Source organism: Rutidosis leptorrhynchoides, chromosome 8 (assembly GCF_046630445.1).
Source record: "Rutidosis leptorrhynchoides isolate AG116_Rl617_1_P2 chromosome 8, CSIRO_AGI_Rlap_v1, whole genome shotgun sequence".
Lineage (NCBI taxonomy): Eukaryota > Viridiplantae > Streptophyta > Magnoliopsida > Asterales > Asteraceae > Rutidosis > Rutidosis leptorrhynchoides.
Window position 1 is genome coordinate 51,620,360 of NC_092340.1, and position 17,327 is coordinate 51,637,686.

General features: G+C 27.4%; 1 protein-coding gene across 1 annotated transcript; it reads right to left on the minus strand.

The window, feature by feature from the left end:
- Positions 1-15,602: 15,602 nt before the first annotated feature.
- On the minus strand, positions 15,603-17,269 carry LOC139863400 (GDSL esterase/lipase At5g33370-like). Its single transcript, XM_071852035.1, has 5 exons — positions 17,035-17,269; positions 16,825-16,952; positions 16,489-16,731; positions 16,025-16,277; positions 15,603-15,946 (listed from the first exon to the last, which is right to left on the minus strand). The coding sequence occupies exons 1-5, from the start codon at positions 17,267-17,269 to the stop codon at positions 15,714-15,716; spliced, it is 1,092 nt and encodes a 363-aa protein (XP_071708136.1). The 3' UTR covers positions 15,603-15,713.
- Positions 17,270-17,327: the final 58 nt, after the last annotated feature.

The following is a 17,327-nucleotide window of genomic DNA, read 5'->3' on the forward strand; positions in this document are numbered from 1 at the left end:
TTTTAATTATCTTTTATATCGCGTTCATTTTAATAATAACAATAGTAATCATAATAATTAAGTGTTACTAATATTAGTTTTAATTATAGTAATACTAATAATAATAAATATTATGATAATATTAATACTAATAACTATTTTAATGATAATAATAATAATAATATTAATTATAACTTTAACGATAATAACGGTAGTAATAATAATAAAATAACAATTTTTAATGATAATATTTTCTATGGATAATGATAATAGTAATGATCATAATAATAATGATATTAGTAATAATGATAATAATAATAATAATAATAATAATAATAATAACAATAATTAGATAAAAACTAGAACGACGATAATAACGACGATAATAATAATCATTTTTACAAAAAATTCAATTGACTATAACTTCTAATCCGTTCGTCGAAACCATTCGATATCTAAATGAAAAGTTCTTAATTTTTCGCTAACTTTCCAACGACATGCATATCTTATACCTTATCTCAATCGCATAAGTAACTAATTCAAGATTCAATATAACCTATCTAAGGGCGATATCAAAAGTACAAACATGCATAATCCTATATACTCGAGCACTAGTCAGGGATACACTATTAGTATGTAAAAGTTAAATTATGAGTACTCACGTATCAATATTGAGATTCAATATTGCAGGAAAGGTACGTAGATACAACGGAGACGATAAACACTAGATTGACCTTACGAGCATACCCATGAACCATACCCAATCACCTCCATAGCTATAACAATAATTTCCTTAATCCTATCCCACTCATAAAACCAGTTTTGAAAACTCATTTTGGATCACTCGAGCAGCACTCCGTCGTAGTATTTTATGTATAATACTAATAATAATACTACTAATAATAACACTAATACTCATAATAATATTTTTGGATTTATAATAATAATTTATAATAAAATAAATAAATTACATATGGAGTAATATGAAAAATCAGAGAAAGAGTGTGCACACTGAAACAATTCATCGAACTTTAAACACTTGCGCCACCAAACCTAGCCATGCGATCGTATGGATTTGGTGTGGCTACACCATGCGATCGCATGGAGCCATCTTACAGCTCATATCCACTAGTTAAGGGCTGCCGACACATTTAAGTATTATAATTAATTAATTAATTAATCTATATAATTATTTATATATTATATTATATTTACGAGCATGGTAAAAATGTAATTTTTATTCCAATGTCTCGTTCGTTGTCACTCGACTCATGTTCCACTTTCGGTTTATCGAACGCATTTTCGTACGTTTAGAAAACTAGCTTTTTACGTTATGCGACGTGTACCCTTATCAAAATATAGTCTTAAATCATTAACAAACAATATTACACAAAGTGTAACTTATGCATTTGAGTGTTGTGGTTATTTGCTTCTATAAATCAAAGTCTCGTTTGTTTATTAAAATACGTTTAATAATATTGAAACGTTTAAAATTATACATTAACGCGTTTGTAAAATATATATATATTTTCACTTAAGAATATAATTTTTTATACCTTATTTATAATTGAAATATCTATCTAATTATAATTCAAAGTTCAAAACATTTAAGTAATAGAAAATATTATATCGTATCACGTTTTACGTTTTTGAAACAATATATATATATATATATATATATATATATATATATATATATATATATATATATATATATATATATATATATATATATATATATATATGTATGTATGTATGTATGTATGTAATTTATGATACAAAGCTTTAATTAAGTTTCTTAAAACTTATGAACAATTTATCTTATAAAACGTTTCACTAATAAAGTTCTTTAAAAATTGTTTTTGTACGTTTGAAACAATATTAAATAAATATGAAAACTTTGTTTTCCAAACTAAGTATATTTAAGAATCATTTTACTAAAAAAAAAGGTTATATTAGTAGAAGTTGTTATATCGTAAAACATTTTAGAGAAGTAAGATTAAATATACATTTCATAGGTTTCAACTTTTTAACATTTGTTGGTGCAACGTGATACAAAGTCTAAAGGTTAGGTATGTGACGACCCGGAAATTTCCGATCAAATTTAAACTTAATCTTTATATGGTTTCGACATGATAAGCAAAGTCTGTAATGTTGAGTCTCGAAAACTTTGAACTATGTTCATATATTCATTTGACCTTGACCAATTCCGACGATTCACGAACAACTGATTGTAAATAGATATGTAATTATATATATATATATATCATAATCTGAAATATATTAATAAAATATCATGCGATTTAGTTGTTGAAATTATAAATGTAAATAGTTTATGATTTAAAAAAAAAACTTGTTACGTAATAAATATATACATAAAAATTTAAATTTATATTAAAACCTTTGAACATAGTATTTAGAAATACTAGCTTTATTTTCTCAACAAATTTAATAACGAATAAATATATTAACAATGGTGGATTGATATATGTAATATATATACATGGTTTTTATACATAACTATTATTATGTGTATATTGTAATATATATAAAATGTATAAATATTAAATATTCAGTATATATAATATATAGTCATTACATAATGTATGATATTAAATACAAGTTACAATATAGTGACTATAGTAATATTATTATTACTTTCATTATTAATATTAACATTAATATCGAATTTGATACATGTAATATGTTATTATTAGTATTATTATTTTTATCATTATTGTTATTAATAATACTAACATATTATCATTATTATTAATATTATTTCTAACAATAGTATTATGATCATTGAAATTAACATTTATTATTAATCTTATAATAATAAAATTTATAATAACTTTATTTAAATTCTGATTTAAATAAATTATTCGTTATTATTATAGTTTTCAAAATTATCATTTTATTTTTTTTAAATCATTAATATTCATATCATTCTTATTCTTAGTATTATTTGGATTATTAATATTATTGTTATTTCAATTATTATTATTATTATTATTATTATTATTATTATTATTATTATTATTATTATTATTATTATTATTATTATTATTATTATTATCAAAATCATTCGTACAAAAATTGGAATCAAATTCAGATTACTATCCTAATCAAACTGTAACTGATTGGTACTTTTTATATTTGATTATTGAAGTTAATCAACAATTGGTACGCATCTGGTAACAATCCCTTTCTCCTTTTAATTTTTTTTCTTTATTTTTTTGGTTCCTGCTTGATCTTCTATCGACACCCATCTGCACTACAATACAACGTTCGATCAATTTCTGTTTTTATATCAATCATTCATTGTACATTAAAATTATACACTGCCATTCGAAAAATCAAAGAGAAAAAAGTAAGAAAACAAACTTGTTCCTCTGCTCGTCATATTTTTTTTTCAAAACTCAAATTCGAATACAATTCCAAAAAAGTAATATTGCAGTTTCGTTAGGATTATGTTACTCAAATTTTATGCAAAAATCTCAAATTTTAATTCAACATATTCATCACGAATTTTTGAGTCAAAGTTTTTGAAATAAAAAGTCAACTTATGTTCTTTGATCAAATTAGCGTTATCTGTTATGATTCAAGATAAATTGAAGATTGAGAATGATTTTAGGAACGATTTAAATTTAGATTTGTGTTATAACAATTGTCTAAAACACACTCAAAATCAAAATCGAAAATCAATATTTTTTTTTTAGAACCGTAACCCAGCAGCGGTTTTTTTGTTTTTGTTTTTTTTCGTTTTTTTTAAAACACAACTATGTATATATATTAGTGGTTGTTTATATGTATTTAAGGGAAACTGAAATTGTTAGTTTGATTTCCAAAACCCTCTGATCGATGCTTTAGAGTTGGATAATGAAGAAGATGGTGAAAACTAGAAAACGATGTCGGGTTAAATATGTTTTGGTTCTACAATATTTCGGAAAAAGGCGCAACAGCCCAATGGTTAAGAGTGTTGGCGGTGAGCGGGAGGTCGTGGGTTTGATCCCGAGGGGAGGCAAATTTTTTTTTTTAAAGCTTCTTGAGGTAGTATTCTCTATTATAAGTATTATTATTATTATCGTAACTATTATTATTAAGATTAATGTTATTATTATTACGATTACTACATTATTATTATCATTAATATCATTAGAACTACTATTATCATAGTTATTATTTATAACATCATTGTTAGTATTGTTATCGATATTATCATTATGGTTATAATTATAATTATATTAATACTTGTACGATTATGCTAATGTTATAAATTAAAGATTATGGATGATATTATGATAATGATTATTATTATTAGTATTTTTTTTAAGTATTACTTATAGTATTATTAACTCTATCATTTAAGTATTATTATTATTATTATTATTATTATTAAGATTATTGTTCTCATTAATATATTATCATTAATATTGTTATTCTTATCAATATCAATAAAAGTAATATTATTAAAATTTTAGAATTATCAGTGTTATAAATATAAGGTATTATTATTATCACTATGATTATGATTATTAATATTATTATTATCATTATTATTATTGTCATTATTATTATTATTATTATTATTACTATTATTATTATTATTATTAATATCATTTTTATCATTATTATTATTATTATTATCATTAACATCATTATTATTATTACTAAAATTACTATAAAGTATTGTCACTATTAATATAATTATTAACATTATCATATTCGTTATAAAACATGACTCTTTTATTATTATTAACTTTATTAATTATATATATATATATATATATATATATATATATATATATATATATATATATATATGAAATGTATTATAAATATAAATATTTTATAAAAAGAAGTATATATATATATATATATATATATATATATATATATATATATATATATATATATATATATATATGAAAAATATTATATATATTATAAATATTAATCTTAGTATGCTACAATATATATACATATATATATATATATATATATATATATATATATATATATATATATATATATATATATAATTGTTGTTTTTATTATACGTGTTAATATTATTTGATATAATAATTGACTTAGGTTCGTGAATCGGAGGCCAACCCTGCATTGTTCAGTGTCATCATATGTATTTTTACTACAAAATACAGTATTGTGAGTTTCATTTGCTCCCTTTTTAAATGCTTTTGCAATATATATTTTTGGGACTGAGAATACATGCGCTGCTTTTATAACTGTTTTACGAAATAGACACAAGTAATCGAAACTACATTATATGGTTGAATGATCGAAGCCGAATATGCCCCTTTTAGCTTGGTAGCCTAAGAATTAGGGAACAGATCCCCTAATTGACGCGAATCCTAAAGATAGATCTATTGGGCCCAACAAGCCCCATTCTGGAATTTGGAATGCTTTAGTACTTCGATTTTATCATGTTCGATGGGTGTCCCGGAATGATGGGGATATTCTATATGCATCTTGTTAATGTCGGTTACCAGGTGTTCAATCCATATGAATGATTATTTTTGTCTCTATGCATGGGACGTATATTTATGAGAAATAAAAATCTTGTGGTCTATTAAAATGATTGAAATGAATATTTATGATAAACTAATGAACTCATCAACCTTTTGGTTAACACTTGAAAGCATGTTTATTCCCAGGTATTAAAGGGAATCTTCCGCTGTGCATTTGCTCATTTTAGAGATATTACTTGGAGTCATTCATGGCACATTTCAAAAGACGTTGCATTCGAGTCGTTGAGTTCATTAAAATTATTATTAAGTCAATTATAGTTGGATATATTCTGAAATGGTATGCATGCCTGTCAACTTTCGATGTGATGAAAGTTTGTCTTTTAAAAACGAATGCAATGTTTGTAAAATGTATCATATAGAGGTCAGAACCTCGCGATGTAACCAAATGTAATGTATTCGTCCAGATGGATTAGGACGGGTCATGAAAGTTGGTATCAGAGCTGGTATAACCGCGTCCATGTGTGGCGGGTTAGTCGTAAAGGAGGTTCACACAGTGTGACCTGTGGCGAAGCATTGGCTCTTACTCCTTGCGATCCCTTACGAGGGTTGGCAGTAGCCGAGAGGCAGGCCCTAAAATCAGTATCTGAGGTACACTCAGTGGTCACCAGGCGGTTAGCTGGTAAGGCACTGGGTGGGACGGTGGTTGTCCCCACATGAATGAAAGTTGGTATCAGAGCAGTGGTCTTAGCGAACCAGGTCTTGCATTAGTGTGTCTAACTGATAGTTGTTTAGATGCATTAGTGAGTCTGGACTTCGACCGTGTCTGCATGTCAAAAGTTTTGCTTATCATTTCTAGTCGAAAATCATCTGCTTATCATCCTTAGGAAATTACCTGCTTATCATTCTTAGTCTAGACATGTCTTACTGCCTCTATTGCATAGACAGTGTATAGATAAATTCATATCTTAACGTATCTGTTATTGTTACCTTTGCCTGACAGCTTCCGTAGATTCCTCCGTAACTTATGGGATTTTAGTATTATATATGCATATGTAAATTATGTATTTCAGGGTACTAATCTACATCCTATAATCTATTTCTTATCGAAAATCCTTCATCTGATCGTACGAGATGAATCCCTCAACCAGTTCGAGTCCCTCAGATTTCGATAGCTATTCCGATAGTTATTCCGACAGCTATTCTGACATGGATGTTCACCTAAGCTCCAAAAGCAGTGTCACCAGAATGAATCAACCAATTCATCTAATGGGTTCGTAGTCGACTTAATCAATGGAGACGCGAAGAAGGCGATCCCTTCCACCAACCGAATTCACCTATTGGCGAAGAACCTGAAGCACTTACCGGCGAACCAGTCCGAAACACCATTTTCACCATCATTTCCCGAATATCTCGCTATGATTATATAATATCTCAAAATTCGAAACCTTATTCATCTGATCGTTCCGACCGACAATCATCCCGGAGTAATACAAGAAGTCAACGAACTTCACGCTCGAGTAATCAATTTGGAGAATATGGTGTAAAACGTACCAGCTTCAGCAACATCACTGGCATCAACAGTACCACCAACAACACAAGTTTCAACATCACATGCCCCAATATCTCATTCTGTACCTTGAGCATAATCATCGTTCTACGAATCATTCTACATTATTTATCTTCGTTCGACATGGTGATTATATAATCTTTAATGTTTTAGAGATTATATATTCTTATTCTAACGGTAAATTAAATGAGTCTAATATCATATTGACTCATTAAATCCATGATTACATCTGAGGAAAATATATATGTAAATATATTTTCATAAAGATTGTAATTAAAAATTATTTTGTACAAATTGTTAATGGTGAAAATATTTTAACGGGTAGGTAATACCCGAGGAATATTTAAATTTCACATTAATAAGTTACATTGTACAATCTTCGAATCTGATTCAACAGTCATATACTATCCTACTTACATCCACAGATATACGTATCCGTTCACCGCAGAATAACCATTTTTATTCAATTTCATATTTGGATTTTGACTTATCAGAATCCAACAAGTTGCATAAAGAAGAAAACATTAGACAAAATAAAATTTGTTAGAAATCAACAAATTAACTATGAGAAATTTTGTTAAGAATTCACGCTAACAAAATCCTAGCTAACTGTTCCTAGCTAACTGTTAATTCCTTATTACATTTTATTTATCGCAATTTATTTATCGCAATTTAATTATCCCAATTTTAATTCTCGCAATTTTATTTATCGTCATTTAATTTCTGTTATTTATTTTACGCACTTTATTTATCATCATTTAAATACTGTTATTTACGCATTTGAATTATCGGGACACGTATACAAGGTTTTGACATATCATATCGACGCATCTATATATATTATTTGGAATCACCATAGACACTCTATATGCAGTAATGATCGAGTTCTCTATACAGGGTTGAGGTTAATTCTACAATAATATATATACTTTGAGTTGTGATCGAGTCTGAGACATGTACACGGGTCACGATACGTATTAATTAATTCAAATATTATATATTAAACTATATATGAACTATTGGACTGTTAACTGTGGACTATCGACTGTGGACTAATAACATTGGACAATTAAAATGAATTAAAATATTGATTATAACATATGAAACTAAACATTTCTTGAAGTTTGCCACTTGATTTCATCTTAAACCTCATTTGTATCTTGACGATTACAATTCAAACCTTTCATAATTCTTGAAAACACTTCAATCGATAGGATGAACCAACTGCACTCCATCTACGTAAGAAGAGATTGATGCATATAGTTATGTACCTGAAAATACTCGGAACCTGAGTAAACATCTAACACATATCTGTGCTAACTCCTTTGGCATTATTATTACCGAAAATAACTTTACAATTCCTTTTCAAATTAGCTAAATTTGTCACAGCTCCAACAAGTCAACTTCTACTTTTCAGTCGGACTAGCCTTACTATAACCTTGATATATATGCGTGCTCTTTTATTATTACCGGGGAACCTTTTATATTCCACCATATTACCAGCAGGTGTACCAGTAACCTCATTGCTCCTTGGTTTAAATCTCTCCGACAAATCACTATATTTATATATTGAAGTCTCATCATGTACTCATCTGCATCTTGTAACAAGAATTGCCATACCAATTACCGAAAATCAGCAAATCTGTATTGTGAGTCTCACAACGTTTCCACAACAATAGTTATATGTATCCATATAACATTTATCTCTTAGAACTATGATCTTTCATTCTGAAATTCTGAAAAGCACCCAGTCTGCGAATTAATACTCGGAATGTTGAAAAAGCTGAATGAAGCAGTAAAAACTGTAAACGATCTTAACAGCCAGAAGTTTGATAATAAAGAATAGTATGTTGGAAAAGCTCAGAAAAGTTGGAACTGAAAAACGGATTGAGCTAACCACGAAGGAGGCTAAAGACAAGTACAAGGACCAAACCCTATATTCAAAGAATCCAGATAATTCTGTATCCCATGAAATCTTTAGAGAAAACCTTACTCTATACTCATATTAAATCTTGTGGAAAATCTTTCTTCATCAACCTTAGATCTTAGAAATTCTGAAAATATCATCACAAATATCTTCGATATTTCTGAGGATATTTCCATAACTCTTCTTATCCAAAATTAGTTATCTCTTCGTACTATCTGTGTTACATCATAAAAGAAACTATTTTAGTTTCTAAATTCTAAAACCTTAGAGTTTAAAATATGAATGATTTTGAAGTAGTGTTGGGAACTGAAGCATGAGTTAGTATAATATAATGACACTTGATCAACTGATTATATTATAGTAAGTCATGCTGAGTTTCTAATGGAACGTGATGATTCACAGATCATACCGTCATCATGCGCCATGTTACACGACTCTTGTATTTTATTTAACCTCAAAAATATCAAGAAAATATTTTCTTGATGATTCGGTCTTTTTCGGATATTCTGGTAATTTGACAAATCAAATCGAGCTACTACCTTTTCTTTCTACTTTGCATATTATGATAATTCAAAACTTCATACCTACGAATTCTAAACCGTTACTCGCTTTACTAAAGATCGAGAAGATAATAAAAAGGTAAAGAGCTCCAAGATATAAGAGAAAATATAAATCCCAATAACAACACGGAGGTTACAAACCGTGGATATTAATAAGAATAGCAATATAAAGACACAGCATAATTAAGAATAGTATCACCCCAAGGTTATATTAAAAGTAAACAGATTTTTCGGGTAGAAGATTGAAAAGAAGGATGACAGAAATGATAATTAGGAAAATATTAGGGATTAGAACTGGACTAAGCATTTTCACAATCTTTTGGATGTATGAACTAAGAAAGAAAGTATATGAATGGTGAGAATAATGGAACGGAGGAGTTTAATTTATAATGGAAATATCAGGCAGAGTAATCGAGGCAGATCACCGTATTTAATTATAGAGATCTTAATCTCCTTCTTCGCCGAAGAATCAAATCTCTTAGATTTCGAAGATTTTCTTTAAATCCCTTGAATTTCGGAATTCAATCGTGACTACGTCATAAGATATGGAAAATCTCCATTTCTTTATCTAGATCTTTTGTGATAGCTTCATTCATACGTTTCGATTAATCAAATCATTTTATCCATATTACTCAATGATGATAAAACTCCATTTATCAACTCTTATTCGTCATGAAAACATACCTATTGTCAGCCATGATGATCCCACTCAAATTTCGGGACGAAATTTCTTTAACGGGTAGGTACTGTTACGATCAGGAAATTTCCTATCAAATTTAAACTTAATCTTTATATGGTTTCGACGCGATAAGCAAAGTCTGTAATGTTGAGTCTCGAAAACTTTGAACTGTGTTCATATATTCATTTGACCTTGATCAATTCCGACGATTCACGAACAACTGATTGTAAATAGATATGTAATTATATATATATATATATATATATATATATATATATATATATATATATATATATATATATATATATATATATATATATATATATATATATATATATATATATATATCATAATCTGAAATATATTAATAAAATATCATGCGGTTTAGTTGTTGAAATTATAAATGTAAATAGTTTATGATTTAAAAATAAAAACTTGTTACGTAATAAATATATACATAAAAATTTAAATTTATATTAAAACCTTTGAACATAGTATTTAGAAATACTAGCTTTATTTTCTCAACAAATTTAATAACGAATAAATATATTAACAATGGTGGATTGATATATGTAATATATATATATACATGGTTTTTATACATAACTATTATTATGTGTATATTGTAATATATATAAAATGTATAAATATTAAATATTCAGTATATATAATATATAGTCGTTACATAATGTATGATATTAAATACAAGTTACAATATAGTAACTATAGTAATATTATTATTACTTTCATTATTAATATTAACATTAATATCGGATTTGATACATGTAATATGTTATTATTAGTATTATTATTTTTATCATTATTGTTATTAATAATACTAACATATTATCATTATTATTAATATTGTCTCTAAAAATAGTATTATGATCATTGAAATCAACATTTATTATTAATCTTATAAAAATAAAATTTATAATAACTTTATTTAAATTCTGATTTAAATAAATTATTGGTTATTATTATAGTTTTCAAAATTATCATTTTTTTTAAATCATTAATATTCATATCATTCTTATTATTAGTATTATTTTGATAATTAATATTATTGTTATTTCAATTATTATTATTATTATTATTATTATTATTATTATTATTATTATTATTATTATTATTATTATTATTATTATTATTAATATTATCAAAATCATTCGTACAAAAATTGGAATCAAATTCAGATTACTATCCTAATCAAATTGTAACTGATTGGTACTTTTTATATTTGATTATTGAAGTTAATCAACAATTGGTACGCATCTGGTAACAATCCCTTTCTCCTTTTAATTTTTTTTCTTTATTTTTTTGGTACCTGCTTGATCTTCTGTCGACACCCATCTGCACTACAACGTTCGATCAATTTCTATTTTTATATCAATCATTCATTGTACATTAAAATTATACACTGCCATTCGAAAAATCAAAGAGAAAAAAGTAAGAAAACAAACTTGTTCCTCCGCTCGTCATACTTTTTTTTCTTTCAAAACTCAAATTCGAATACAATTCCAAAAAGTAGTATTGCAGTTTCGTTAGGATTGTGTTACTCAAACTTTATGCAAAAATCTCAGATTTCAATTCAACATATTCATCACGAATTTTTGAGTCAAAGTTTTTGAAATAAAAAGTCAACTTATGTTCTTCGATCAAATTCGCGTTATCTGTTATGATTCAAGATAAATTGAAGATTGAGAATGATTTTAGGAACGATTTAAAGTTAGATTTGTGTTATAACAATTGTCTAAAACACACTCAAAATCGAAAATCAATATATATATATATATATATATATATATATATATATATATATATATATATATATATATATTAGAACCGTAACCCAGCAGCGGTTTTCTTTTTTTTTTCGTTTTTTTAAAACACAACTATGTATATATATTAGTGGTTGTTTATATGTATTTAAGGGAAATTGAAATTGTTAGTTTGATTTCCAAAACCCTCTGATCGATGCTTTAAGTTGGATAATGAAGAAGATGGTGAAAACTAGAAAACGATGTCGGGTTAAATATGTTTTGGTTCTACAATATTTCGGAAAAAGGGGCAACAGCCCAATGGTTAAGAGTGTTGGCGGTGAGCGGGAGGTCGTGGGTTCGATCCCGGGGGGAGGCAGTTTATTTTTTTTAAAGCTTATTGAGGTAGTATTCTCTATTATAAGTATTATTATTATCGTAACTATTATTATTAAGATTAATGTTATTATTATTACGATTACTACATTATTATTATCATTAATATCATTAGAACTACTATTATCATAGTTATTATTTATAACATCATTGTTAGTATTGTTATCGATATTATCATTATGGTTATAATTATAATTATATTAATACTTGTACGATTATGCTAATGTTATAAATTAAAGATTATGGATGATATTATGATAATGATTATTATTATTAGTATTTTTTTTAAGTATTACTTATAGTATTATTAACTCTATCATTTAAGTATTATTATTATTATTATTATTAAGATTATTGTTCTCATTAATATATTATCATTAATATTGTTATTATTGTTATTCTTATCAATATCAATAAAAGTATTATTATCAAAATTTTAGAATTATCAGTGTTATAAATATAAGGTATTATTATCATTATCACTATGATTATGATTATTAATATTATTATTATCATTATTATTATCCTTATTATTATTGTCATTATTATTATTATTATTATTATTATTATTATTATTATTATTATTATTATTATTATTATTATTATTATTATTATTATTATATCATTTTTATCATTATTATTATTATTAGTATTATTATCATCATTAACATCATTATTATTATTACTAAAATTATTATAAAGTATTGTCACTATTAATATAATTATTAACATTATCATATTTGTTATAAAATATGAGTCTTTTATTATTATTAACTTTATTAATTATACGTACTAACTTATATATATATATATATATATATATATATATATATATATATATATATATGAAATGTATTATAAATATAAATATTTTATAAAAAGAAGTGTATATATATATATATATATATATATATATATATATATATATATATATATATATATATATATATATATATATATATATATATATGAAAAATATTATATATATTATAAATATTAATCTTAGTACGCTACAATATATATATATATATAATTGTTGTTTTTATTATACGTGTTAATATTATTTGATATAATAATTGACTTAGGTTCGTGAATCGGAGGCCAACCTTGCATTGTTCAGTGTCGTCATATGTATTTTTACTACAAAATACAGTATTGTGAGTTTCATTTGCTCCCTTTTTAAATACTTTTGCAATATATATTTTTGGGACTGAGAATACATGCGCTGCTTTTATAACTGTTTTACGAAATAGACACAAGTAATCGAAACTACATTATATGGTTGAATGATCGAAGCCGAATATGCCCCTTTCAAATTTACCCCAACATCACGACTCACAGGATAATAGGACTCACCAACACCTTTATTCTTTTTTCAAGTGAACGAAAGCAATGTATTTTAACCAGTGAGTTAGCCATTACGTTAATGGGTTCCCCTTTATTCCACTGAACCGAATTGAATGCTAGTTAACCTCTGGTTCGTATCAATCGTCGTGGGTAACCCAACAATCACCTCCGGGTTCTTTTCTTTTACTAACATAGCGTCACAAATAAAATCCGGATAGTTATTATCAAACAAAAGCAAGTCACCACAAACCATTCAAGGACACGAGTAACATTAACATTACCCGGTGACGAATCGATGGAGGCACTGTCTACAGAATCAGACAAGATCGAAACATCATTATTATTCTTAACCGCCACACATTTTTTTATTTTTTTTATTATTTATTTATTTATTTATTTTTTGCAAGCATTAGAAGGGCCAACAACACCAAAAAAAACTTGAAATGCCTAAATCCTCACAGCCATTAGATGCCAGATCGTTTTTACTCCACTAATATTGCCATCCTTAATACCTCATGTATTAGGTGAAACAGGACCAACATTTGCAAATTTCGGATACATGGCCGAACCACCATTATCACAAACGTTTAAACTAGGGTAAATAACTATTTTGCAATGAGTAAATTTTTGATTCAAGAATTGATTAATTTTTTAATGTCGGTTGAAGGATAATAAGAGTATATTAAAGGTATAAGTCGATATTTGATGGATCAGGTCATTGTTTAGTCTTTAAAGGTTCATGAAATAAGTATGGTCACAACCAACACATATCTCAAAGTTAGTGACAGACCAATCTTACAAACAGAAAACGATGTGGTACAAAAATGGCACAGCCCTTCACATTGGTGTAGAAAAACAATACCTACACTAACTTTCATGACATTTTACCTTCACCATATCCCTTTCATAATTTTGCTTGAACACAAGAATATTATGATAACGACTACCCTTTCACCATATCACTTTCATGACATTTTACCTTCACCATATCCCTTTCATAATTATTAACTATATTGGAAATGGAAATGATAACGACTACCCTTACAATTTTGCATAAATATAGCAATCTTAATAAGGTAATTATTATGATAAATGGTTAATGTCATTAATTAATTTCCTAATTAAAGTCCTTAAGGCTCACCTTCATAAAGAAGGTTTCAAATTTGATAATTAAATACCAAATAATTTTCAAAATCTTAATAAATTATAAACGTCTGTGTGATTAAAAATAATGAGATTAATGGTCCATGTGATATAATCGAATGATTAATCATTGTATGAGCACTTTAAATCCGAATAGTTTGAAGGTTCTGATTTGATCTGAATGACAATAACATCTTGATAAACATTCTAGATGAACACTTCAAAACGTAAAAATTTTGTATTAACCTTTTACATGAATAATTTAAAAAACGTATAATTTTTAATAAGTGTTCTATGTATAATTCAAGAAGAATACCAAAAGAAACTGGTGGTGTTCAATGGTTAAAAAATAAATACAAACTTTTATTTTATTCATGATACTCGTCATTCCGAAGTTACAGTCAAACACAATGAATCCCGAACGAAATCATCCCATTAGGAGACAAGCAAACTGATTTGCACTCATCGTTTTAAATGATGTACAAATCACTTATGTTGTAAGTTTGTAACAATAATGTACAAATTATGTCATTGAAGTACAAATCAGTTTCTGATTTATTATGTTTGTTTGCTTTTACAGTGGTCCACAAATTATTTATGTTATTATCTGTCAACTTTACTCACCAAAAAAAGCAGGTAGAAAATGACAAATATTGATATTGATTTAACATCATATAAAGCCATTAAAAATCTTGCTTGTTATTACACCTTAAATATCAATAAAAATATCAATAAAAAACAAGCGTCTCCCAACTCTGATTAGACACATCCGAAAACAACATAACTCCAAAAAGTAACACACTAAACTGGACTTATGAAGCATCTCAATTAAATACACACAAACAAATAGCTAAAACTCATTACTAATTATTAGTATCCAAGGCCAAAATGGTACTTAGATTCATTGGGTTCATGTACTCAGTTGCTCCAATCATAATCTGATCTACAATAAGTCTGTTTGCCCTCTCTGATGGATGAAACGCGTCCCAAAACGCGTAAATGTCTCTGTTTGGGCATAAATTCGACATCGGTGTACAAAGCCCTAGTCCATTGTATGGCCCTTGTCCACAACATGCTACTTTTGAAGTAACAAATCCTACAAATAAAACAAAATACTAATGTTACTATACAACATAAACAAGTTTAATAAACTTTTGTTTGTTAAATAACTAACCGAAAGCTGCAGGATCTCTCATGAAGTCATTGTGCATTTTCCTTGTGTTTACACCAACAAATACATGTTGTCCTAGTTCTTCGTTAAGACTCCTAAGCATATCGTCTAATTGTGGGTTGTACATATCTGCAGCCTTTTGAAGCTCACTTGCACATTCGCCGTTTCGACTATGTTGTGCCAGTTCTGCTGGTACACACCCTAATGGGCCCGTCCCTGTCACTAGCACCCGTCGGGCTCCCAACCCATGTAGTCTCTGCATTTAATCAAAATTTATTAGGGGGTTTTTTTTTTTAAGTAGTGTGACGCTCAGTCCTTATCAGCGCTTACAGTAGTGGCTAACTAATATTTTCAGCCATGTTTTTTTTGGTAAAGCAGTAATGTTTTTTAGTTGAAACATAAAGATATCTAGTTAGTTCACTGCTTTAGCTTTATGAGGTGTTACAACTGGAAATGTGAAAACATACCAGTAAAATCTTCCTGTATTCGGATATTATGAAGGGAACGTAGTCTTGGAGACTATATTGACGTGATCGTGCAGAAAAAGGGACAAGGTAATAATTGTTTACAAAATCGTTCCCACCGAGTGTGACAAGAACAAGTGCATCGTTTATAAGTTTTTCTGTTTGTTCCGGTCCTATAAGCGCGCTAACTCTTTGTTGGTATTGTTCAAAGTACTGAAGTTGCTGTGTTGCCCGAATTATGTTCACCTATAAAAAGAATTATACGAAGTATATTAGCAAACAATGAAACAAACATGTGATTAAAATAATACTAGTAAAAGAACTTTTTATAAAGTTTACAAATTGGACTCCAGTGTCATTTAAAATTCCAATTCCAGCAGATGCAAAGTTGGCACCAATAAGAAGTTTTTGCCCGTTAAGCTGTGGGTTCAAGTATGGCAATGTGGGTTCCGAACCAATACGCAGACCTGCAAACAAACTCACGTCAAATAACTATTTAAAAAACAGTTTAATGTGATGCTTATAAATTAGTTGCAACCGAAACTCAACTGATAAGGTCGGGTATGTTATAGCCATTTGAAAACCGTCCGGTAGCTTGATGACTCGGGTGATCAATACCATAAGGATACGCATCGGCTCGAGCAGTTGTAGCCAAAAAGTTGTTGTTGCCACTATCAACTAATGAGTCACCAAACACGAAAAACGCGCGAGGTGCAGCTTGGGTTAGAGAACCAAACTGTCCCAATACTAGGAATATTGCACAAAGAAACAAAGAGACATCCATGAGTATGTTAAAATTACACAACAGTGAATACAAAAAAAATGTTCGTGTTATGTCACTA

Coding starts and splice junctions, on each gene's coding strand:
- LOC139863400 (XM_071852035.1), bottom strand. CDS start 17,269: ATGGATGTCTCTTTGTTTCTTTGTGCAATATTCCTAGTATTGGGACAG. Junction 16,732..16,824: donor ATGACACTGGAGTCCAATTT/GTAAACTTTATA, acceptor TTCTTTTTATAG/GTGAACATAATTCGGGCAAC. Junction 16,278..16,488: donor AATACAGGAAGATTTTACTG/GTATGTTTTCAC, acceptor GATTAAATGCAG/AGACTACATGGGTTGGGAGC.